This window comes from Leptinotarsa decemlineata, unplaced genomic scaffold, assembly GCF_025532065.1.
Source record: "Leptinotarsa decemlineata unplaced genomic scaffold, Ldec_3_MD MMD2_P_RNA_scaffold_2, whole genome shotgun sequence".
NCBI lineage: Eukaryota > Metazoa > Arthropoda > Insecta > Coleoptera > Chrysomelidae > Leptinotarsa > Leptinotarsa decemlineata.
Window position 1 is genome coordinate 4,908,634 of NW_027412529.1, and position 24,030 is coordinate 4,932,663.

The 24,030-nt window shown below is 33.4% G+C and overlaps 3 protein-coding genes across 7 annotated transcripts in view; 1 reads left to right on the forward strand and 2 right to left on the reverse strand.

Moving 5' to 3' along the window:
- LOC111517437 (multiple edematous wings) overlaps positions 1–7,626 on the reverse strand; it is a 91,657-nt gene extending 84,031 nt beyond the window's left edge. Inside the window, exons 1-2 of one of the 4 annotated variants that reach the window (XM_023173600.2) lie at positions 7,193–7,626; positions 2,898–3,019 (exon numbers count right to left, since the gene is read on the reverse strand). In XM_023173600.2, the coding sequence (XP_023029368.2) occupies positions 2,898–3,019; positions 7,193–7,389 (319 nt within the window). In that variant the 5' untranslated portion in view covers positions 7,390–7,626. Of the gene's footprint in view, positions 1–2,897; positions 3,020–3,435; positions 3,576–7,192 lie in introns of those variants that run through there. The other 3 variants (XM_023173601.2, XM_074182042.1, XM_074182046.1) reach the window with 3 other exon arrangements.
- Positions 7,627–11,329: 3,703 nt separating this feature from the next.
- Positions 11,330–15,459, forward strand: RpL11 (Ribosomal protein L11). The gene is made up of 4 exons (XM_023173602.2): positions 11,330–11,478; positions 11,696–11,818; positions 11,932–12,118; positions 15,163–15,459. Exons 1-4 carry the CDS (start codon positions 11,473–11,475, stop codon positions 15,399–15,401), a joined length of 555 nt encoding a protein of 184 aa, XP_023029370.1. The 5' UTR covers positions 11,330–11,472; the 3' UTR covers positions 15,402–15,459.
- A 5,147-nt stretch (positions 15,460–20,606) lies between these two features.
- On the reverse strand, positions 20,607–22,634 carry LOC111517440 (hydroxyacyl-coenzyme A dehydrogenase, mitochondrial). 2 transcript variants are annotated; one of them, XM_074182056.1, is made up of 3 exons: positions 22,303–22,634; positions 21,622–22,194; positions 20,607–21,428 (listed from the first exon to the last, which is right to left on the reverse strand). In XM_074182056.1, the coding sequence occupies exons 1-3, from the start codon at positions 22,415–22,417 to the stop codon at positions 21,190–21,192; spliced, it is 927 nt and encodes a 308-aa protein (XP_074038157.1). In that variant the 5' UTR covers positions 22,418–22,634; the 3' UTR covers positions 20,607–21,189. The 2 variants fall into 2 exon arrangements, with proteins under 2 accessions (XP_074038157.1, XP_023029371.2); XM_023173603.2 differs by having other exon boundaries at positions 21,622–22,198; positions 22,307–22,630.
- Between the last annotated feature and the right edge of the window lie 1,396 nt (positions 22,635–24,030).

Genomic DNA, 24,030 nt, shown 5'->3' on the forward strand with positions numbered 1-24,030 from the left:
GAATCATAATATGATATCATATACGGGGTGTTCCATTTGAAAAATCAAATAAGCCGCTACTTTATAGTAGAAGCGACAACGCCGCTTCGTCTGAAATATTTTAGGCGTGTAGGTCATATTGATCTATGCATACTGTGAAATTTTCAGGTTGATCTGTTGAATTAACGCTCATCTTGAAAAGCCCTGTATAGCAGCACTTATAAAGTGCATTTCTTAAATGTCCCTCTGCTTTTATTTTTTGAACGGATCAACTCAAAAAATTGAAATTTGGGATAATGAAATAAATGCATGAATACTTTATTTTGAGGTGAAATTTCTTCCATTGGAAGAAAAAATTGAAGCGATTTTTATTTAAGGTGACACGCGTAACTTTCACGAGAACGAAAGGATTCTCAATGAACGTTTTCCTAATCGTCCAATCTCTAGAAAATATTTCAGAGAACTTATATCCAAATTCACAACTACCGGTAGTGTACATAACAAAAAGTACCCAGGTCATCCGTCCATTCCGGAAGAACAGCAAGTGCAAATAATTGGTGAGATGGTAGTAACTCCTGAACAGTCTACTTATTCCGTCGTCAATGTTTGTGAGGAATAGTAGGAATAGATATCATCCATACAAAATTAAAATTGTACACCAATTAACTGCAGATGACCCTAATCGATGAACAGAATTCTGCGAAATCATAACGGAATCATTGCAAAGCATCCTACCTATCTCCACAATATTTGTTTTAGTGACGAATGTACATTTTTTTTAAACGGCAATGTTCACAGACAAAATTGCCGTTATTGGACTCACACCAACCCTCACGTTTTCCGGGAAACACATACCCAATATCCAGAAAAAATTAACGTTTGGGCAGGAATATTGAGAAACCATATTGTAGGACCTCTATTTATTGGTCAAAATTCAACAGGGGAACTCTATTTGAATATGCTGGAAACTACTGTTGACCCTCTCATCACTGAAATCGTCGAAGCGAATCCTAATGAATTCGATATGGATATTGTATTCCAACACGATTCAGCACCACCACATTACTCCAGACAAGTAAGAAACTATTTGGATACTACTTTTCCCGTTGGATTGGCTGTCAAGGTCCTACAGAATGGCCAACCCGCCCGCCAGATTCGACACCTTTGGACTTTTTTATGGGGCTATTTGAAACAAAAGGTGTATGAAACTAAACCTGTGTCAAAATTGGATATACGGCATATAATAATAAATATTTGTAGAGATATTGACGTCACTGTGTTCGAAAATGTTCAGCGTGAAATATCGCTGTTCATATGTTAAGAAGTTCAAGGCAACCATTTCGAGCATCTTCTGAACTGAACTCAAGCTTATCACCTCATATTATGTAGTTAAATGTCAATGTATTCAGGCAATTATTAAAAGGTCCGCCATTTTGTAGTAGTTGAAGATATTGACATTATATTCTAGGGTTGTGAAGCATTTGTCAGGAGCTTCAAAAAGATGTGTCACAAGACCCCACCTTTCCATTTAATTTTTTCCCCAGATAGCACCCAGTCGCCATCTTGAAACTTTCATCTGTCAATTTCACTTCCAAATAAAGTATTCATGCATAAATTTCATTATCCCAAATTTCAATTTTTTGAGTTGACCCGTTCAAAAAATAAAAGGGGGGGACATTAAAGAAAAGCACTGTATGAAAGTATTTGTTTGTGAAAAGTTTATTTTGAAATTAAATGGTTTCTTAGAAAAATTCGCACTTTTTTGTATGTAGGTCGAGAAGTGGATGAAAGTTATTGAGTGTCTTGATATAGAAACAGAAGTTATTATCGGACATAGCACTCATGAAAGTGGCAAACCATAGACACGTGTTTCGGGCTTTTGGCCCATCATCAGTATGGAGCAGCCAAGTGTGAGGATTGGCAACACTTGGTTACCAAAAGATATAAATACAAATGCACGGAGCCACCAACAGGAGCCAACCGCACATTTGTGGTTTCAGTTGATAGATCTCGTGTTCACAAGAAAACTATCAAAATCACCACGGAGGCAGCTATAGCTGATGGGCCAAAAGCCCGAAACACGTGTCTATGGTTTGCCACTTTCATGAGTGCTATGTCCGATAATAACTTCTGTTTCTATATCAAGACACTCAATAACTTTCATATTTGTATAATTTCCTGGACTCGGATGTCACGCAGGTAGCTATAGCTGCCTCCGTGGTGATTTTGATAGTTTTCTTGTGAACACGAGATCTATCAACTGAAACCACAAATGTGCGGTTGGCTCCTGTTGGTGGCTCCGTGCATTTGTATTTATATCTTTTGGTAACCAAGTGTTGCCCATCCTCACACTTGGCTGCACCATACTGATGATGGGCCAAAAGCCCGAAACACGTGTCTATGGTTTGCCACTTTCATGAGTGCTATGTCCGATAATAACTTCTGTTTCTATATATATATATATATATATATATATATATATATATATATATATATATATATATATATATATATATATATATATATATATATATATATATATATAAATTGACATAGCATACACAATACATATGATATACTAAAAATTTAACTTTTGTTTTTTGACGTCATCATTTGGAACGCCCTGTACAATAGCAAAGGTTAGCATTCGGCCGATTACAATGGAAAAATACGTTTCAATTCAAATACTCATCATCTCTCAAAGGTAGTACATCGAATGAATTGTTATGACGAATGAAAAACAAAAATTAAAAAATTGTCCGTTTCTCAATAATGGTTTTGCGGTAAATAGTAAATAGCACAATTTCATACTAGAGGTTTTGTGAACAAACCTTGAGATGAGAGTCACAAATAATGTCACGCATTTAAAACGGTTTGTTTTTCAACTCTAAAAAAGACAAATGTATAAATGGACTTACCTCTTCTTCCATCAGTTTCAATTTGAGAACAATATCCCTCATCAACGGGACATCTAAAAAGAGCCCCCGAATGGTTAGTGCCTGGCTGGAGGTTCCCTCCTAAAGGGGCGCCAACAAGAATCCTATAAAATTATTTGATATAGTGCGTTCTTCCAAAATCAAACAATTGCTTATCATTGATTTTATTATATTTACATTCATGGTACAATGAATATAAAACAAGAATAAAAGTATATTTTCAAATATCCCGTTTTTTTGTTTTCTTATTGATAAAAGTTAGATGAAATAATTTTTTTTGATCCATGGTGTGATCCACCATGGATCCATTTGATGAAACGGTTGTGGTGAACAAGAGGAGCTACTCGAACTTAGCACTAATGAGGAGCTGAGGGAGAAATTCAAAAGAGGGTATCTAACATTTTGTCTGCAGGCAGAAACACCCGAAAAATATCCTGGACTGTGGGGAATTGCGAGAAAGGTTTTAATGGCATTTCTCTAGTCATATCATGTCGAAAAAAATGTTAGTGTAGTTACAAACCTTTTAACCATACTCCCCCAGACCTCTCGCTAACCGTACGATATTTTCAAGCACTTCGATAACTTTCTCACGGGTAAAATCTTCGCCAGGCAAAAACGTCAAACGGCCTTCGTCGACTTCATCAAATCCCGAGTCCGCACTTTTTATGCTGACGGAGTTGATCGATTTGTGTTACGCTGGAGAAACTGCACTAACTCAAGTGACGATTATTTCGATTAAACTGAATAAGGGTTCACTTCGATATTATAATTTAAAGTAGACTCATAAAAACCAACAGAACTTTTAAAACAACCTAATATTTAGAGTATTATTCGAGGTCAATAGGTAGTTCCTATTAAAAACACGCCGTATAAAGTCTATTAACCATTGATAATTATATAATTCCAAATAATTTGCATTTTTCAACTATCACATTATATTTTATAATTTTTTTTCATTAATTGTGTATCTTTTCATCAAATAACACTTACCTACTCGTGTAAATGAAAAGTTATTAAGGGAAATTAGATTAGATTCGATTGTCGGGGAGCTGGCCCGTGGCCTGATTAACTGCGACTTTTTCGGATCTATTGTGATGCTCCTTGGTTATTAGAGCTCATTGTCTAGCTTGATCTCTTTGATGAGACTCCATAGCCTTGACACTGATCCCTTCATATAGATAGCAGCCTCTAGTTTCTCTACCCGCATCTTGAGTGTCTCAGCCCTGCTATCGCTTCGCATTCACAGAGCCACACTCAGTGCGGTTTCTTCCTCTTCTTGACAGAACCTGCATCGACTATGCCCCGTTGGTAGACCCACCACTACCCTTACAAGCTTACGGTTGTGGTTTGGCAGGTCTTCTGTGAATCTGGGCGATGGTTTCTTTATGAACTCTTTCGCCTGCCTCAGTTGCTGAGAGCTTATTCCACCAATCTATCCACCAGTCTTGAGAAGACTTGAAATGAGCTGAGCGCCTTAATTGCCACCTGGCTGTCGGAGAAAATGGCCATGGTTTTATTTGTGACCTGCCTGTTTATTTCCCCTATACAGTGTTCGATGGCTGCTACGTCTGCCTGGAACACTATTGCATTATGTCCGAGGCTGAGTGCGATTCTCATCTTTGCTGGGTCTCCTTCTTGGGTCTTTGAGCCATCTGTATACCAAGTTTCTTCCGCTTTTACAGGTGGTCCGTTTTGCCAGTCCTCCCTACTTGGTATGATGATTTTGAAATATTTTTGAAAGTTGTACTGCGGAACTCTGTTATCCACGGGCATTCCTAGTATTATATCTGCCTTCAGTTCATTGTACAGTTTCAAGTGTTCTCCACTTTGTGACTGGCTGATTGGGGTTTGCCCCTGCATTAGACTGTGTGTCACCGCCGAGCTTCTCTTTGTATGTAGGTAGATGTGCTGGTGGGAGTCCGAGTAGGACCTCAAGTGCTACAGTTGGGGTCGTTCTCATGGCTCCCGCGACATGAGAACGACCCCGTTAAGGAAAATACTTTAATTGCATTTCAAGTAAAAAAATTTAATCAATATCACAACAAAACAGACCAGAGATGTTGAGGAATAGAAGATAGAGGTTTACTGGGGCCGTACCCTATCAAAAAAAAAAATATATTTCAAAAAAGTTTGCAAAAGAAACGTAAAGAGCACCGATTCATCTTCATTTTTCAATCGGTTAAACAGGTCTATTAGAGCATTTGATCACTGTTATACTCTGTAACTTCAACTGTTTCATCGTATTTATGAAAAAAGGGAGCTGATGGATTTTTCTTTCTGAATAAATCTGAAAAAAACCACCTGTGAAGAACTTTCACTGACATTTTTCACAATATTTTCCTACATGTTTGTTTGAAGGTGATTGACAATGTTTCATGATGAATTTCACTAGTTTGGACTTCCATTGTCTACTATATAAAGCACAAGAAACACACACAGCGAGGGGAAACCAGCAAATCAGGAATATCAGACCATGTTTGGACCCATCAACACAACATCGAGTGGTCCCAAGCTGAGATCTTGCACAGAGAGGAACATTGGTTTAGGAGAAAATTCAAGGAAGCCGCGTACATGTTGTCCAACAACATATTCAGCCAGGCCAGCGTAGAAATACGCAACATATGTAAACTCATCATCAAGCGAAAAATGGCCAACTCCCACCAAAACGGTCATCTCCCACGGAACCAGTGAAGCGGAAAATGGAAAGCAGGGATAAGTGAAAGTATTTGAACGACCTATAAACAGTCATCTCTCGGAGGAATCAGTCCAGTCATCACCCGAAGACGATTGTAGATACTAACAATAGAAACGTCGTGAATTAACGTGACTTGGAATTTCTACAATTTTTATTTTTATTTTCTTTTTTCAGTTCTTTATTTTTATTTTGTTTTTATTTATTCAATTGTTATATTTTTACTTGTAGTTTATTTAACTATTATTTCATTTCAGGTTTATTTTGCTTAATATAATTGTTATTTTCAGCTATTCATTTTTAATTATTCTTTTTTAGTTGTTTCAGGGATTTCAAATCATTTTATATAGTAGACAATGGAAGTCCGAACTAGTGAAATTTTCCTACATTCTTCATACTGGGCGAATCATAAGTGATACCTTATATTTTATGAAAAAAAAATCATATAAACGTAAAACTCAACTCGCTTCGATTTCAATAAATAAGTAGTCAGAATTTTAATTAGCTAGAGACTTAGTTTATATTAAATACTCACAAATAATTGCGGCGATTCTTTATTAATTTGTTTGCAGATACAATTCTGTTTTTTTTATATAACAAATTTAAAATGATTTGAAATTCCAGTGGCGTATCAGGGGGTTGTCTAGTTGATATTTATGATTGAAATCCTTCAATATTCACACTTAGGTTCTCGACGGGAAACATAAAAAGTAATTCCTTTTATTTTCTTGAGCCTGGAAATGAAATTAAGCAACAGATTGAGTTGATTTTCTCCTTTTTTTTCCCAAAATGTTGCCTAATTACTTCAAAGCTGAAAAATACATTGCCAAACCCCTTTTGATTCTTTAATTGTATCCAAAAATTTTGTATAGGAATAAAAAAAGGATGAACATTTAAAAAATGCTTTCAAAAAGGCGGTTTTCCAAGAACTCAATCGTTTTGCTACATAGAAAATTGGGAACTGCGGGACTTAAAATTCATCCAAGAAACTCTACAAATCCTTCAACTTGTCACATACAGCTTAAATTAACGATTCCTCTCAAGTATATGAACTACACATCTTTGTAGTTAATGGCATATCGTTCACCAATCATGTCTAATTATGTTTTTTAATTTAATGATATTGTTAATCAAAATCCATGCTGTTTATTGTAAATTGGTAAATTTTGTCAAATTTACCAATTTCGTAAACTTTCTGCCATTTGGTATTTCTGGTATTGGTGTAATTAGGTATATTTTATAAATACCTAAATACACCAATAAAACTATAAGTGGGTGTACATTCTTAATCTAATCTCAGTATCACCTCATCTAAGATTATCCTTTTGTTCATACAACAAAATTATTTATTAAGAAATTCATTGTGATTGGAAAACATATATTTTGGAGGTAAATCCGAAATGTTTTACGATTTCAAAATACATACTTAGATGCATTTCACATTACTAAAAATATATGATGTGGGTCAGCATCATTACTCATCTCATGAGTTTGGTAATCCTAGGAATTCATTATGACTTTATTGTAAGTTACGACGATATTCAACAAAAAGTGTTTCAATGATTAATTAACAAGGTAAACTTACGAATAGTCACCAATGTTTTCACTGATCTCCTTTGTAGAGTGCTGTGCAATGCTGAATCCAAAATACGATCCATTTTCTTTGAAGGGGGATTTTTTCACTAACGGATCTCTGTCTTCGAAATTGAAACATAAAACTATATTCTGGAAGTTCCACAATAAAATCGCATTTATAAATAAACTGTGATGTGCCAGAAACATTTTCGTAAAGGCACTTATTTCAGTCTTTCGTATTTCTTAGTCAAGTCGGCGTTTTTGCAATTGCAAACGGATAATGTATCAACTAGTCATAAGCTCCTGGTTTTAATTCAAAAATTCGTAAACGAACCTTCTAGTTTTCAGTGAAAATATTATTATAAAAATCAAAACATAACCCGAACCAACCCACAGCGCCCACACTCATCACTTTGAACTAGTCTGAAGTCTGACTGAACTCGGTGAACTCTGCTTCTGCACCGCGCAACTATTACAGCGTTGCCAATTACAGGCGCGCTTTCAAATTATCTTCACTTGATCTTGAGCTTGTAACCATTAATAATGAGCTTTGATAAAATTAACTCAAAAATATGTTCACAACTATCAATTTTTATTTAAGAATTGATTCATCTCTTCACTTAAAGACAGCATAAAACAAAAATGCGATTTTAACATTTAAAGTTTTTCACTATCTAAAATAAAGCCAAAAAAATGCAATATGTTTTCATCATACATATAGTATTGGTTTATGAGGAGGCTTGGATTCATTTCACAGTAATTCCTACGATATCAATTATAATTATATGGTATAAAGGGCAATTATAATATGCAAAAAATACTTTAGGTAACTAACATATCTAATTTGATAAAGATCAGTATCGTATCCAACTAAATAGCTTTCTAATTATCACATTATATAGGATCTAATATATAAAATGATTTATTCAGTTGATAGTTTCATCTAGTACCTACTAGTCCTAAGAATGTTGTTCCTGTTGTAGAAATAGTTAAAGGAAGACGATGTTTTTGCCAGTTGTGAAATTTAATAATCTGTGTCATCGGTGCATTCAGGTACAGTCATTTATAGAATTTGAAACTTTTTAACTTTTCTGTTGAGTTGCAATTTCATCCTTGTCTGATATCATCAACAAGGTGTCATCAGCATACATCGTTATATCCCTGTGAGAAACTGTTTTGAGATGATTCGCATACAATAGAAAAAAATTTGGCCCCAGCATAGACCCTTGTGGAACTCCAACGGTAACCACTTCATATTTAGAGCTGGTATATATGATTTCCTCGGAAACAAATCCAATTAAAGGTTGAGCCTGTGATTCCGTGATTGTGTCTTTGATAATACAAGTTGATAATGAACCTCACCCAAATAGCGTCGTTATCTGGGAAAAACTAATACATAACAACAACACATCAATGAGTTATACACATTAACCTTCCTCTTGACTTCATCCATATGAAAATCTGTATTGTAGTTTAATTTTGTAACATTGCCAACAACTACTGTCTTATCAGTTCAGCTTTATTGTAAATGAAACACTTGTTAAAGCATAAACTTGAAATCAATTGTGGAAGGCTAATTGCAAATGTCATTAAAAGTGATATTTTGAATTTTTTCTATAGAGATGGATATAAATACTGCAACATCGCATTTATTTTTAGTTATATTTGAACCTCAGAGTTTTTTGTTACTCTGAGATTTGAACTATAAGTTTGTTCTGGTTTTAACATCCGAACTGTTTGAAAACTGCGCTAGACATGATGACAGACAGTCCGAAATAGTATTGAACACTTTTTAAACCAGAACACATTTTGAGGACACTACTGCGCTATCTATCGCTTATATGAAGAGTTTTAATTTGGCAAGCAGGCAGGCAACTTCGGAATATATTATAGTTTGAGTTGTACTCAGAGTAACATTACACTGAGGAGTACACTGGGTGTCCACATTATGACGTATGATACTTCAGTTTTGTTGATTTTTTCATTTTCTTCATCATTTTTGCAACCATGTCAAATTAAAATCGAGTGAAATGAAAATAATATGATTCTCTCAGAATTTTTGATAATCAACAGCAACAATGAAAATAAAGATTTAGATAAGTTTTTCAGTGAAGAGACTCAAGCACATTTCAAGAATTATAACAATGGACTAACACAAAACGGAGCCCCACGATGGCATATGGTATCCGCGTATCTTCTTTGTGGACGGACGTTATCAGATTTCGACAAGCGTTCGATGATCTATTGTTATTGTTTTAGTTGCTCTATGTTTGTTAGGATCAGACAATTTTTTTTAGTTGTTACTTATCATATTCGAATGGTTTTGGTTGAATTTTAGATATTTTTTGCAAAACTTTTAGTGTCATTTTTGGGTCTTGTTTGTCATTACATACTATACTTGTGATACACTGTTTGGAACATTTGGTGTAGTAATGAATATTACTGGAGTTTTTACCCAACATAATTATTGTAATTTACAGTTCTTGTTACACTGTAACCAACGAACTTATCGAAGCAGAAAGCGAAATTGTTTATCTTGATATTATTATATACTAAAATCTAACCTAGTCTATACTGTACCAATAAATTTACAATAGGTACGTGGTATTTTTTCAAAATATTAATTGCACCAACTTTGGTTAGTTAATGTTTCAAAATAATTGTTAAGAATGTATTGAGAAGGAATACATACATACGTAGGAGTTTTATATATCTCTTGATGCTAACTTGGTTAGGGGAAGGCGCGTCGAATGACAGTATTCCTGTTCTGATGTGAGAAAAGAGTTTTCAATACACGACAATTTGAATGTATACATTTCAAATACTCTCGCCTCTCGCTTTTTAATGCCATTTCAACGCTGCTATGGACGTTCAGAAAGCCGAATCGGTGTTCCCCTCTTCATCATTACAGATTCCTTTTCCATACTTACTTATGCTGTCAGCTTTCTTATTGCTTTTTCAAATGGAAAATGATTGAAATTTTTACTTTTAATAGCAAATGAATGGAAAAGTAGATTTATGTTCATTTACAATGCATCATAATCTGCATTATAGCACTGTCATCAATAACGATAGACATTCCCGAAGAAACAATTTTATGACGAAACACGGAATGCGTTTTTGTAGAACTATCTGGTGAAAATCTCACAATAAAGTGTTTTTTGAATACGTTATCAATAACAATATCGTTTGGAATATGACAATACTCACAAACGCTCTCGAATATCTCAATTTCCTAAACTAAAGAGTTCAAAGTCTAATAAATTTCATACAGCTTTCGAAATCTGAACTACTGAAGTCTACGTTGCTTTTTCCATGTAAGACTTCGAATGGAAAAGTTTTCAAATATCAATTGTTTAAACTAGTATTTCATTCACGCTTCTATAAAAAACAAATAATAAACTAAAAACCATTTGTCAAAAATCAACACTAGAATTTGCTAAACTACTACAATATTTTATGAATGTATTGCTGCAGGTTTTCCGGGTTTTCCTGCAGTTGAAAAAGCAAGTGCGTCACTGGAATTAATCAAGTCACCCCGGAGCGTCATTTAATTTTTATTGTCGTTTCATAATTTTATGAATTGTATTACTTTCTTTTTTTCGATAAAATTGAGAAGACAACGATAAAAAATTCCAAAAAAGGGAATGCTATGTCTGAAATCATTTTACGTTATCTTCGATTCATCATCATCAACAAATATCTATTGAATGTATAGATTATTTTTGATCATCTTTCCATTTTTTCTTTCAGCTTTTATCGGTAAGACGGTAAGGTCCTGTGTTGTCCGAGGGTTCTAGCCTAATTTGAATGTTTCGTGGTTCATTCAGTGAAATACCGACTAATAGGAAGCAGCGTTTATTATTGAATTTATTCTTTTACATAACTTGAACATGTGGTCTCGTACACCATTTTATTTCTCTATATCAAATGTCAACTGTCTCAATTGACACTTGTCACTAAGTGCGTTCTAATATACCACAGAAACCATAACCTTTTTGAGAATCTCAAGTTGGTTACTGTCAACCTAAATTTTCGTCGAGTGGTTAGTGAATTTAAACAGAGCTAGTTCGGTTGGAATTGTTGAAATGTTGGCCTAACAACCTGCCTAGTTTCAAATTATTTGAGTTTACTGCTGAAAATAGGTTACAGCAACTTGTCTTTTCTGTAAGGTATTCTATGGTTCTACGCCAACTCAGCTCCCTCTAACGGAATCATTTGGATTGAACGTTAAGAACTGGCAACGGGCCCGAAAATCACTTCTGTTTTTCTTTCAAGTCCAACTTTACAATGGCGGTGAGTTGGTGAATTTTTCAATAAACGAATTTCTTCAAACATCTGTTGATCGTATATAATTTTTAAATTGGTTTCATATAAAATTCGTGTCTAAAGTGCACTCCAATAATTTTTTTGCAATATTTTCAGGAACACCAAAAACTAAACCGTGTTTTCATAGTCGAAACAAACATAACCTATATAATGGATAAAGAATTGATTTTACTTTTATTTTCAGGCCTCAGACAAAAAAGAAGTTAAGGACAAGACCAAGAACCCCATGAGGGAATTGCATATCCGAAAGTTATGCTTGAATATTTGTGTCGGAGAATCTGGTGACAGACTCACGAGAGCTGCCAAAGTAAGTTCTCAAGTATACATTTTAAACTATTACAAGAACATTTCCAGAAAATGTTTTTTATAAAGGAGAAATACCGAAATTTCTGCAATTTGTTATTTAATAATGTTTTTCAGGTATTGGAACAACTTACTGGACAACAGCCTGTTTTCTCCAAAGCCAGATATACTGTTAGGTCTTTTGGCATCCGTCGTAATGAAAAAATCGCTGTACATTGCACAGTCCGTGGTGCTAAAGCTGAAGAAATCTTGGAGAGAGGTCTCAAAGTGAGAGAATATGAATTGAGAAGGGATAACTTTTCAGGTAAGCCATCAGTTTCTGTTCATGAGTGTGCTGTACCTTCCAAGTAGATTTTACATTGAGAATGCATTGCTTCTATATAGAAAAATGAATAGATTTTATTTTCATGACATAAATGTATGTTCAATCTCCTCAAAGTTGTTTAGGAAAGTAGTGGCTATTTATGCTGACCACACTGTAAAATTATTAGAAGATAAAATTTGAAACGTTTTGTTGAAATTTCGTTTCTGTGACACTTGCTAGCTAAGAAGACATTGGCACTCATAAGTGGAAAAATTGACTATTCCAGGCTCTTACTTTTGCCAAAGATGCGAACGATTATTCTCTTGCCACCTTTTATGTAATGCAAAACGTTCTATTTCACAAACATAATTGTTCAAGAGACTAATTGGCTTTGTTAACAGTGTTACAAATTTACACTGGAAATGAATGTAATGCCGAATCTATCAAGAATATATTTGTCAATGGAAGTGGCTGACACTATGAGAATTTGTATCAGAATTCACTAAATACAGTTGACTCTGAAATTCTCACTGTGAAGTGAGAAGGTTAGTAAGTTTTTGAAAAAAATCTAACTTCTAACAACCTAGCCAAAGCTGGGTTCTAGTAGTGCAATGAGAACTTGAAAAGCATCATTTATTGCAAATGAATTAGGTATGTAATGTTTTTTTATGTTCTAATTGCACTAGCTTTTCTCTTTTTTGTTACATAATATATCATTTATAGTTTATTCATTCACCAAATACTCAACTTTTACTTTATAAAGTGTGTATAAACGCTCTCATATATTTCCATTGTAAAGACATTCTTAAAGAAAAAAAATATATATTGGGTGATTGAATTGCCATTGAGGCTAAGCAAAATTTTTGAAATTTATTTATTTATATATGCATTTTTAGTCACTATGACTGATGAGTCCCTAAATTGGATGGAATACTCATGTCGATGTTGAGAACCTCCTTCAATCATTCATTGCAATAAAACATGAAAAGATATGTTGATTATGAAAGTCTCATTAAGTTTATATCATGCAATGGCTTTTTCAAACATTTCCCTGAATATCATGACTTAGGGTTGATGTACAGATTTGAATAGGTTTCATAGTACTAAAACTGAACTTGAAAATGATATTTGATATGGAATATCAAGAAAGTTGGTAAACCAGTGTTAATAAAAAGAAAGTAAACTGTTTCATTAGTGTACATTTATAAATGTATAGTTTTTGTCAGAAAGAACTAGTCTACTTTCTTGACTGTTGGTTCTTCCCATGATTTGTATAGATCATGACAATCAATTACACACCCAGCAAACAATCAAATATAGAAAATCCACCTTTCATAATGCCATCACCTACCTCGTCATGTGTTTTGTAAATGATCCAAATGTTTCCTCATTGAAAAATGCTACTATAGCTACCAGAAATATCATGAGAAATGAAACTTTCTAATGTTTTTTACCACTTGTATTTGTAACTAACGTTACTGCAGTTTTGTTCTATAAGCACCTTTTCGAATGAAAACGAGTTTATTGTATTCGTTTGAAAATGTCATAGAACAAAACTGTAGTAATGTTAGTTACAAATACAAGTGGTGAAAAAACATGGTAACAGATACATCCATCAATTTACTACCAGGAATACTTGAATGAAAATTTAAGTTAGTATATATATATATTGTTTAAGTTTGCCCGAGTTTTATGGTAATGACTTTAATGTCATTTATTTGTTTCTAATTTTCTGTTTGTGTTCTTTGACTTACCACGTGTACTACCTCGTACAAATAATGGTCAAATAAACTATTATTATTATCAAAGAGTAATAAAAATTTCCATTTTTATTCTGTGAAAACATTTCAAATGGCTGAATACAGGTCCACAGCATGTAATCGTTAAAAGGTGTCCTTTTACGAATTTTCATTACCAGAAGTGAGTTTCGGAACAGTTTTGACTATTGAGTAGCCGTAACTTTAAAAGTAGACCAGACTGATAAGTTTTGACTTTGTATTTGTGATAAACGGAAAAAAACTATGTAGGTTTAATTGAAAATATTTCAACAAGTAGAGTGAGCCTGAAAAATGATTATTTACCAAAGAATTAGTAGCCATCATTATCGCTCTTCGTGAGATCACCAGATTACTTTGTATTCAAAACACACTTTATAGTGAGATTATCACTCAGGCGAGCAAAGACACGCCGAAGAAGCCATTGTTTTTTACTTTTTGAAATCACAAAATCCCTGTATAAATGAGATATAAGTAACTAACTGAGGTCATTAACTTCATGATTAAAAATAATTGAATGACCAAAGCGATAGATTTATTAGTTTTTTATTATTATATACCTTGTTTCTTCTCAAAGTAAAAGTGTGATCTTGTTTTGTTTCTTCCGACCCAATTGTACATCTAGAAAAAAGTGAAAACCTAAATCTTCTCAACTTTAATCACAGACAGGTTTTTTCATTTTTGAAACCAGAATCTTTAATATTCACTACGATCCAGACATCCACATCAATTTCAGAATCATGGATGTAGATGTGAGGCTCTCGTGGAATGTTATTAGGCTAAATAATGCAGTAGTTTCCATGATAACAATTTGTTGACCAGTCTGTTGATATTACTGCACATCATTTTGATCTGTTCTTATTCATTGTTTATCTATTTGGAGATCTAATGATCAGATCCATTTGCATGATATTTTGGTATCCAAAATATTGCTTCTGTAGGTGCTCCTAATGTGTAAATAAATATGTACAGCCACCGAAACGAAATGAAGCAAATATGAATGGAAGGATTGTAAACTTTTTTAACTTCAGAAGTACTAATAAAATCATTCACTGTTCTAACTACATGTAATTTCTACAGAATCAACAAAAAAATTAAGCGCATGTATGCAAGTCAAATATATTTTCAATATTCAATTCTATTTGGTGTTTTAAATTTTTTTCACTGAGAATTAAAATGACCGGAAAGAAATCATTGAAAACTCCCTTGTTTTAAGGTTTGCTACTAAGAAATAATTTATTTTATATTAAATAATGTGATTTGTTGCAGCGTCCGGAAACTTCGGTTTCGGTATCCAAGAACACATTGATCTTGGAATCAAATATGACCCCAGCATTGGAATCTACGGTTTAGATTTCTACGTTGTGTTGGGTCGTCCAGGTTTCAATGTAGCTCACAGGAGGGCGAAACAAGGCAAAGTAGGATTCAGCCACCGATTGACCAAGGAAGACGCCATGAAGTGGTTCCAACAGAAATACGACGGAATAATCTTAGCAAGCAAAAAATGAGGTGGAAGAAATTAAAATGTATATTTTATGGTTGAATAAAATAAATTTTTTCCACTTTCATGGAATATTATTGTCGAAGTGACAGTTAACTTTACGATTTGATAGATTTTACACGACGCAAATTAAGTAATTTTTTTCAACAACTTTTCTTTATTTGCCATCAAAAATATTTAAAATTACAATAAAAATTGTTCAATTTAATTCAGCAAATAGATCGGTTTGTTGTTCATAAAAGGTATAACCTTGTGCATGAGCAAGTTAACTAATCTATCAATGAACGTTGTTAAATTGGAGATATAAAATGTGAAATGTAAACATCAAAATGATCAAATATAGTAGCCTGAATAATCCCAGAGAAACATACATGTTGACAGAAGTAATTAAAGAGGATCTATGTATGTTTATTCCAAATTGATACTGTCGAGCTGTTAATTGACCCAATTTTTGTTCGAAAGAAATATAATTTTGGTACCTGGTTCCGAATTCCTTCACAGAAAGTAACATTCCTAATTTAATAATAATACTTTGTGCTAGGTATATTATACTTATTGTTAGGTTATTTAACTTGCTGAAAATTCTGTATGAGTCCCTGCTGAGTGGTTGAAAATTTGCAGCGCAAAATAACTTGTGTAAAAACAAATTTAATAATATCTTTGAAGTAGTTCTGATATGCCCTTTTTGGTGTCTTTGAGCTTCTCAGCAATTCGGTTTTTATCTCGAGTCATTGCAAAACACTGTCCTTTCATGGGTCTTTTCAATCTTGCGAACAGGAAAAAGTCGCAAGGGGCCAAATATGGTGGATAAGGTGGCTGAGGCATGATTAGGTGTTGTTTTTGGACAAAAAATTACGAACAAGCAATGACGAGTGGGCAGGTGCATTTTCGTGATGTAAAAGTCATGAATTGTTTTTCCACAATACTGGAAATTTTCTTAGTTTGTGGAGATCAAATCGAGGTGTAGTTTTTGAAATTACTATGGATCTTCAAGTAGCGGCCGAATCAATCGGAAATATATATATATATATACTTATATATATATATCTTCTATTAATTATCTGCGAGCGCTTTCGACAGTTGGTAGTACTGTCATCTTCTGGCACTCCTTTGAGTTTGTGCCAGTACTACCAACTGTCGAAAGCGCTCGCAGATAATTAATAGAAGATATAAAGCTTCAAATCCTTTTTGTAGAATTTAATATTGAAATGCTCAAAATAAAGGAAAATTAGTTGCATCAATAAAAAATATATATATATATATATATATATATATATATATATATATATATATATATATATATATATATATATATATATATATATATATATATATATATATATATATATATATATATATATATGATTCGTTACCAGTTATGACTAGGGTTCCCACCTCTCTCGGAATTCCGGGAGTATTCCGGATTTAAGCTCTGAAAATTAAAATCTCCCGGAAGGAATTTAAAATATATAAAATTCTCCCGGAATAACAAGTTGTGCAAAAATAACGATGAAAACTCCCTGCCGTTATGATATGCTACTGTTAGGAACGTGTTAGGAATCACACGTTAAAAGGTAAGACCTCGTTAGTCCTTAGCTCGCACAAGTTTCTCAACTTCTGAGAGTTGTCGTTCGTATGGGGGCGACAGGTGATACACGAAAAAACAGATTTTAAACAGACATATGTTACTTTTTACATAATACAATGCAGATTTTCAACACTGTCCTTAAAGTGATTTTGTAACTTGCACAGAATTGCGCGATGATTGAAATCCGCCAAAAAATTATAATAATAATCATTTATTGATGCTAATATACAGCAGTATTTACACAAGTCGAAAAGAAAAAAAAAATACGTTATTGGATAAAAATTTACAATAAATGCATATAAACAAGTATACTTGACAACTAACACTTACGGATATAAAAAAAAAATGATGCACAGACATTGTTAAAAAGAATTAAGTGATTTAATGCATGTCCCTAAAGTTATTTTGAAGGTACTCATCAGTGCTATAGAACGCTTTTTTTTTTAGGTATAGTTTTATTTTGTTCTTAAACTGTGTGAAAGGTAAGTTTTTTACTTCTTCTGGAAGGACATTGTACATATTTATGCAATGATAGCTAGTTCCGTCTCTAGTACGGGAGAGTCGCAAATAGTTTTGTACAATTCTTTGACTGTTTCGAGTAGAATAGTTGTGTAAATCGCAATGTCTACTATACATGTTTTGATTTTGTTTCATATACAATAGACATTCCAATATGTAGACACGTGGCAAGGTAAGTATACATAGTTCCATAAACTTTTGACGACAACATTCCCGGTAACCTATAAATAGAAGAAAGGATTTTTTTGGTAGTTCAGTAAAAGATCTTTTAAAAAAACTAAATGAAACAGACAACGCTACGTTTTACAAGGAAGCAGATATTTTCTTTCAGAGATGTTTGGATTACCTGAATAAATGGTATGACTTTGAAAATTCTGAGTTCCTACAGTAAATTGAGCATACTTTTAATGAAAAAACCGATAACGTGGGATGATTTGAGAGATTTGGCCGTTGATTTGAAGATCAGTTTTGATGAAAATGAACTTTAAGATTTTTGCATTTTAAGGGAAGTTCAAGACAGCATTTTTAAATCAAATGAAAGAGTGGATTTGAGGTGGGCAAAATTTTTCTCAACCATCGAAAATGGAGTTGGTGTTATGTTAACAAAAATGTTTCATTCGTTTTATCTGTACCTGTATCTAACGCTGCATGCGAGCGTGTTTTTAGCATAGTATTCGATACATGGACAAAGGAAAGAAATCGTTTAAATGAAGAATATTTCAAGGCGGAAATTCAAACGTTTTTCAATTTCAAAATGGACTGCAGAGTTTTTTAAATTTGTCTATTCTGTACTAAAACCAATAATGATTGAGAGTAGTGTAATTTTGTTAGCTGAAGTAGTTCTGCCTTTAAACTATCTATGTTATATTGGATGTTCTTATTAATTAACCATTCTTGAATTGCTGCTTTTTTCCATGATTGTTTCGATAATGGTTCTAAATGTCGACTATGGTATGGGGCATTGTCCATGACGATGACAGACCCAGGTTCCACAAGTTGAATGATGCCTTCAAACCATTTTTCAAACACCTCCGCATTCATCTCTTCATGACAGTCGCCTGTTTTCTTAGATTTAAATATTAATTCACCATTTGGTAAAAATCCACTGTCGCTTCCTATATGCGTAACTATCAGACGACTACCTTTTCCAGATGGCTGTTTTAACCCAACTGACAAACCTTCAATAAAGAATAAAGGCTTGTCGTGCACTTGTTATATTACCATCCTGCCATACTTTTTTGACCGTATGTCCTTGGTTAACCCATGTCTCGTCCATGAAGTACAATTTTTTTTTGAGCTTCCGAAATTCGCCAATTTTTCTTCTTCTCCATGCTATTATTTCTTGACGTTCAATGAGAATGCTTTTCCTGTCAACTTTTCCGTACGTAAATTTCATTTCGTGTACAAGTTTCCTAAAAGTTTCTTTACCCATTTTTGGGACCAATTCATGATCGCTAAGTGCCTCCAGAACTGTTTGTAGTGTGGGCAGCTCATTTCTGAAAAAGAAACTGTGAATAGTTCTGCGTATACTGGTTTTGGCTTCTTCATCAACTGTGATTTTTTTTCGTCCGCTACTAGTTTTTGGCGTTTGTACGTCCCCACGAATTTCTGCTTCTCTTAGTATTTTGTAAATCGATGATTTTGGTACACCGGTATAATCAGAGCACATATCAACTAATTTATCTTTTGTAATTGTGGAACTTAATGATGTAGAAATGCCCGGTTGGTTGTTCGGAGGTACACACGTACAATTACAGCACATATGCACAAAGTCATCTTTTGGTGGCTGATGATCTCTTTCAAGACAGTGAAATACTAGCAGTACAATTTGTTTTTCTCTTACTGACCGAGACTCCGACCGTTTTACCTTTTTCGACGTGGAAGGCCCGACCGTCTCCCATTTTTTGAGTAGTTTGAGAACGGTGTAGAAATATAATTATGTAACGCTTAAACACTTATTAGCACTATTATTTTCACCAATTGTTATCACAACACGTCGATTGCTAACTTAACTGTAAAACGTACAATTCACAAACCAATGATACGCTCATGGCTGCAAGTACATTAGTGAGGACTGCAACGATGAGATGGAAGTTACGGTAAAGTGACAAAGACAGAAATATCGTTGCGTACAGCGTTGCCACTAGTTGTAATAAATATCTAACACTATACAGAAAATAATGAATTTTAACTGATCAGTAATCAAGAAATGTATAAGTATTTCTCATTACAAGCTCATTACTGATTTTTGTCATAAATAATACCTTTTAATCGTACTAGTATTGTGTATTATCTATAATTTGCCACAACCTACAACTCTACTGCTTACTATATTTATTTTGATTCTGCTATAAACTGGTAACGTAAAATTTAGATATGACAACGCGCTTTACTCTCAATCATTATTGGTTTTACTATAGACCAAATATTTTAAAATCTGTTCGTTCGAATGTAAAATATAAGTTCAAAATAAAATAAAAAGTTTTCATAATCAATGTTTTTTTTCTCCGGGTTTAGACAGCTAAGAGGTGGTAACCCTAGTTATGACCCCTTTTAAGCAAATCGAGATCGCCGTTATTCAATAAATCTTGAACGATGCTCATGGGACGGTTTTTTTGGTACAAGTTCAGCAATTTTGGAACGAACTTTCCTGCCACACGCTTCATGTCCAAAATTTCCGAAAAAATTGCATGGCATGGCCAACCGATATGCCAACATCCTCAGCAACTTCTGTGATAATTGAAAACTAAATTTTCTTCGGATGGTATCATTGCTACATTGATAAAATTCTATGGCCATAACAAATTCAACTTAGGTAGTTTCTATGTTTAACAAAACTTACAAATACTCATCTAATCCAAGAATAAATCAATTACTTTATACATTATAAATATATCCAACCCAAAGAATATGTTTCATTAATAGGTACTTTAAACATATTATACAATTAATATTTCCTGTTGATTCATAATTATATAGTATATTAAACTGATACCAACTACATCTTTTATTTTATGAATGGAACGTAATGAAGGAAATACGCCAAACGACGGGAGTTCCTTTATCCTTAATTCATTAACTTGGTCAGAAAAATAAAACAAAGAATTATAAAATTGTATATAATTATCTACAAGAATTTAACGCGGAGGCTAATGACCATAACAGTCGATGCCGACGACACCCAAGAAAAAAAAAAAGATGAATTTATCACTTAACAAAATATTTCAAATATATTTAATAGCTAACAATTTTTAAATTTTAATAAACCTGAAAAACATTCATAACCTTACAATACAAAAATTGCAATACAATAAAAACATTTAGTTTTCAAAAAATATGGTGTCAGTTGGGAAGTCTGCTTTCAATTTTTTTCTGAAGAATCCTCTTCCATATTTTATAATATTTCGACCATTTTTTCTTATCTATCACTTCATTGGAAAATTGTCGTAACCAATATTTCAAGCTGTAAAAATGTTGCGAGTTAAAATGAATTTTCAAAATGAAATCCAAGAACCTGACATCGAATCTGTAAATAAGACAAAACTGCAAAAAATACTAATAAAAGAGTGTGGATGAAATTCCGTTACAACAAGTATTCATATGTTTTACCCATATAATCCTGAAGAAACTATGTGGAAAAATAGAAATCTATTTGTGGAAAAATAAAAGCTGTCGTAAGTTACTATCGTTACTTATTATATTTGTAGTATCCTTCTCCAGTTTTCATTCCAAGTTTTCCATCTTGCACCAACTTTTGCAGAGAACCGCAGGGTTGGAAAAGAGGATTATCTGGGAATTTCTTGTGCCACCCGTTGATAATGGATAATGTGGTATCGTGACCAACATAGTCAGCTAATTCTATTGGACCCATTGGATACCCTGCCCCTAGCTTCATGGCAATATCGATATCATGTGGTGAGGCATCCCCTGAAATAATGAAAGAAATGATTGCGAGACATTCTGTATATCAGAATAGAATAATAATGAAAAAATAACAAAAATCTTGGCAAGGTTAATTCATCAAGCATACATAAATTCTCCTTTATTCACAATCAGGAAAAGGCAATCAACTTGACATTTTATAAATATTTCAGGGCTAATAAAAATTTTCAAAACATACCTCTCTCCATCATTCGTATTGCTTCTGCTATATAAGGCACCAGTAATCTGTTGACTACAAATCCGGGAGTATCCTTACATGTGATACAAGTTTTACCGATAGCTTTGCCCCATGTCATTGCCGCTTGATATGTTTCTTCCGAAGTGTCCGGGATTCTAACAACTTCAAGCAGCTTCATCACAGGTACGGGATTGAAAAAATGCAAACCTAGAAATTTATCCTTTCTATTCGTTACGGAAGCAATGTCTCCAATAGATAATGAGCTGGTATTTGATGCAAAAATTGTTTTCTTGGGTGCCACAGCATCTAAACTTTTGAAGAGAGAATGCTTAATTTCCAGTTTTTCTACAATTGCCTCAACAACTAAATCACAGTCTTTAACAGAATCGACAGCGCTCGTAGAACCTTTGATGCGGGCTTTGGTGTCTTCAACAAATTTTTTTGCTGCAGTCTCATCATCCTTATACATCTTTTTTGCAACTCTGGCCACATTGTTTGCAATACTAGATTCGGACTTTTTCAAGATTTCTGCATTAACCTCAACCAGCGTTACATTTTGACCACTCTGCGCAGCTACCTATAGAAATTAAAATTCATTATGGAATAATTATAACCATTTAGGATAAATTGAGATGCCAAGAATAAAAGAATAGAAGTCAAAAAAGATATTTGAAAAAATACTTGCTTGAGCTATTCCAGATCCCATTAGCCCTCCACCAATAACTGTAACATTTTGAATTGCACTCATCATTGAACTAGTTGACAAACATCTTTTCATCATAAAAAAAGTTGACATTTTGTGTTCAGTTTACAAGTAAAAGATATAATTATTGGATACTGCCTTTATTATGTTGTTTTAAATACAACCTACTATCTATAGAATTTATGAGTAATAAAGAGAATAAGAGGAGACTGATGAACCTTAGTACATATATCAGAAAATTAACCGTTGAACTTTGGACTAATAAACCAAAAAAATAATTGATCAGGATTATGCATAAGGTTTATTTTTTGGTTGTTTTGTTAGGTATTGCTTTTGCTTGCGTCCATCAGGGTTCCAGTGGTTAAAGCTGCATTATCACACAGCTGAAGACAGTAATGAAATAGGGAGCATGCATATGCCTCAGTTATGAAATATTTTGATCGAAATAAGTAGATATATTACACCTAATGAAGTTGTGCAATTGCTTGGAGTTACAAGTAAAAATTCAATTCATTCATAATACAAATTACGTGCACCCTGGCGGTGCGGTGTCTGGTAAACAAACGAATAGTTAGCTTAGCACAGTATACGGAATACTGTCAAGCATAAGGACGATTTTAGCAAAGAAAGGTATTGGCTTCTTACTTTTCCATCTTTATAAAAAAATATGTGGGAATTATTCTTTCCTAAAAATATATCTCTTTCTATTGTAACAACGTTTCTTTTAGCGTTATACCGTGACAATGTGTCATTCCTTTCCTAAATTAGAATTTTTCGTAGACGGTACCCTTCAGTTGATATCTCTTGCTTTTTACCTGTTTTTTTATTATTATAGATACAAATTCACGGTCAACACGAGTTTCTTTGTTAATTTGAATATTTCGAATATTTTTTTTTTAATTGATAAATTTTATAATCAAATAACATTATTACAATGTGTTAAAACAACGATAAAAATAAAATAAATACAACAATAAAAATTAATTGGCGCTCCGGGGCGACTTCATTGATTCCATTTTGAAATTTGATATATTTTACATATACCGTCTAACTGATTCAAAAAACATTTTTACGCTGCATTCGACGCAGAGCGATTTTTTGTTTTGGACGCAGCCATTATCAGTTTTTACCATCGACATAACCTTAATCTGTCCGTGCTGACCTCCGATTGAAGGAAGAAGAAGAAGATAATAGTATATAGGCTCATTTCACTTTTCGTTTTAAAACTTCCAAAGAATTAAAAATTTAATTTCGAACATAGAAACATGCCTGTTTCTGAATATTTACAACCATAACTTATGGTTAACTTGTTACAATGAATCGTTCAAAATGAACATTTGATCAAGAATATCGTGCGGAATGGGAATTAAATCTTTTATTTGCATAGTAATTGAAGAAGTCAAGGAATGGAAATGCAAATTGTAAAGCATACGACTAAGAAGTTCTTTCTCGTAGGCTTCCTTGAAGGAGCACTTGGTGTCTGCCATACATAAAACAAATATGTTAGGATTTTCCGGGAGTTCTCAGGTTTGTAAGCCGAGGACTTCTAGATTCAGTCATTGTCTATCAGTGATACTATTCAAATGTCTTTAAAAGCGCCATCTAGTGGTCGAAAACTCAAACTTTCACTATGTTGGTGCTTTTCAAATATATTTCAGTATATTTCAGTTTTCAGTAATTTTTCAATAACGCCGTAGCATTGGGTT

Bases quoted from the DNA above. Each gene is read 5' to 3' on its own strand.
- RpL11 (XM_023173602.2), top strand. The intron at 11,819-11,931 runs GTAAGTTCTCAA...AATGTTTTTCAG, and splicing joins GACTCACGAGAGCTGCCAAA to GTATTGGAACAACTTACTGG. The intron at 12,119-15,162 runs GTAAGCCATCAG...GATTTGTTGCAG, and splicing joins GAGAAGGGATAACTTTTCAG to CGTCCGGAAACTTCGGTTTC.
- LOC111517440 (XM_074182056.1), bottom strand. From the start codon at position 22,417: ATGTCAACTTTTTTTATGATGAAAAGATGTTTGTCAACTAGTTCAATG. The intron at 22,195-22,302 runs GTATTTTTTCAA...TTCTATAGGTAG, and splicing joins ATCTGGAATAGCTCAAGCAA to CTGCGCAGAGTGGTCAAAAT. The intron at 21,429-21,621 runs GTATGTTTTGAA...TCATTATTTCAG, and splicing joins AATACGAATGATGGAGAGAG to GGGATGCCTCACCACATGAT.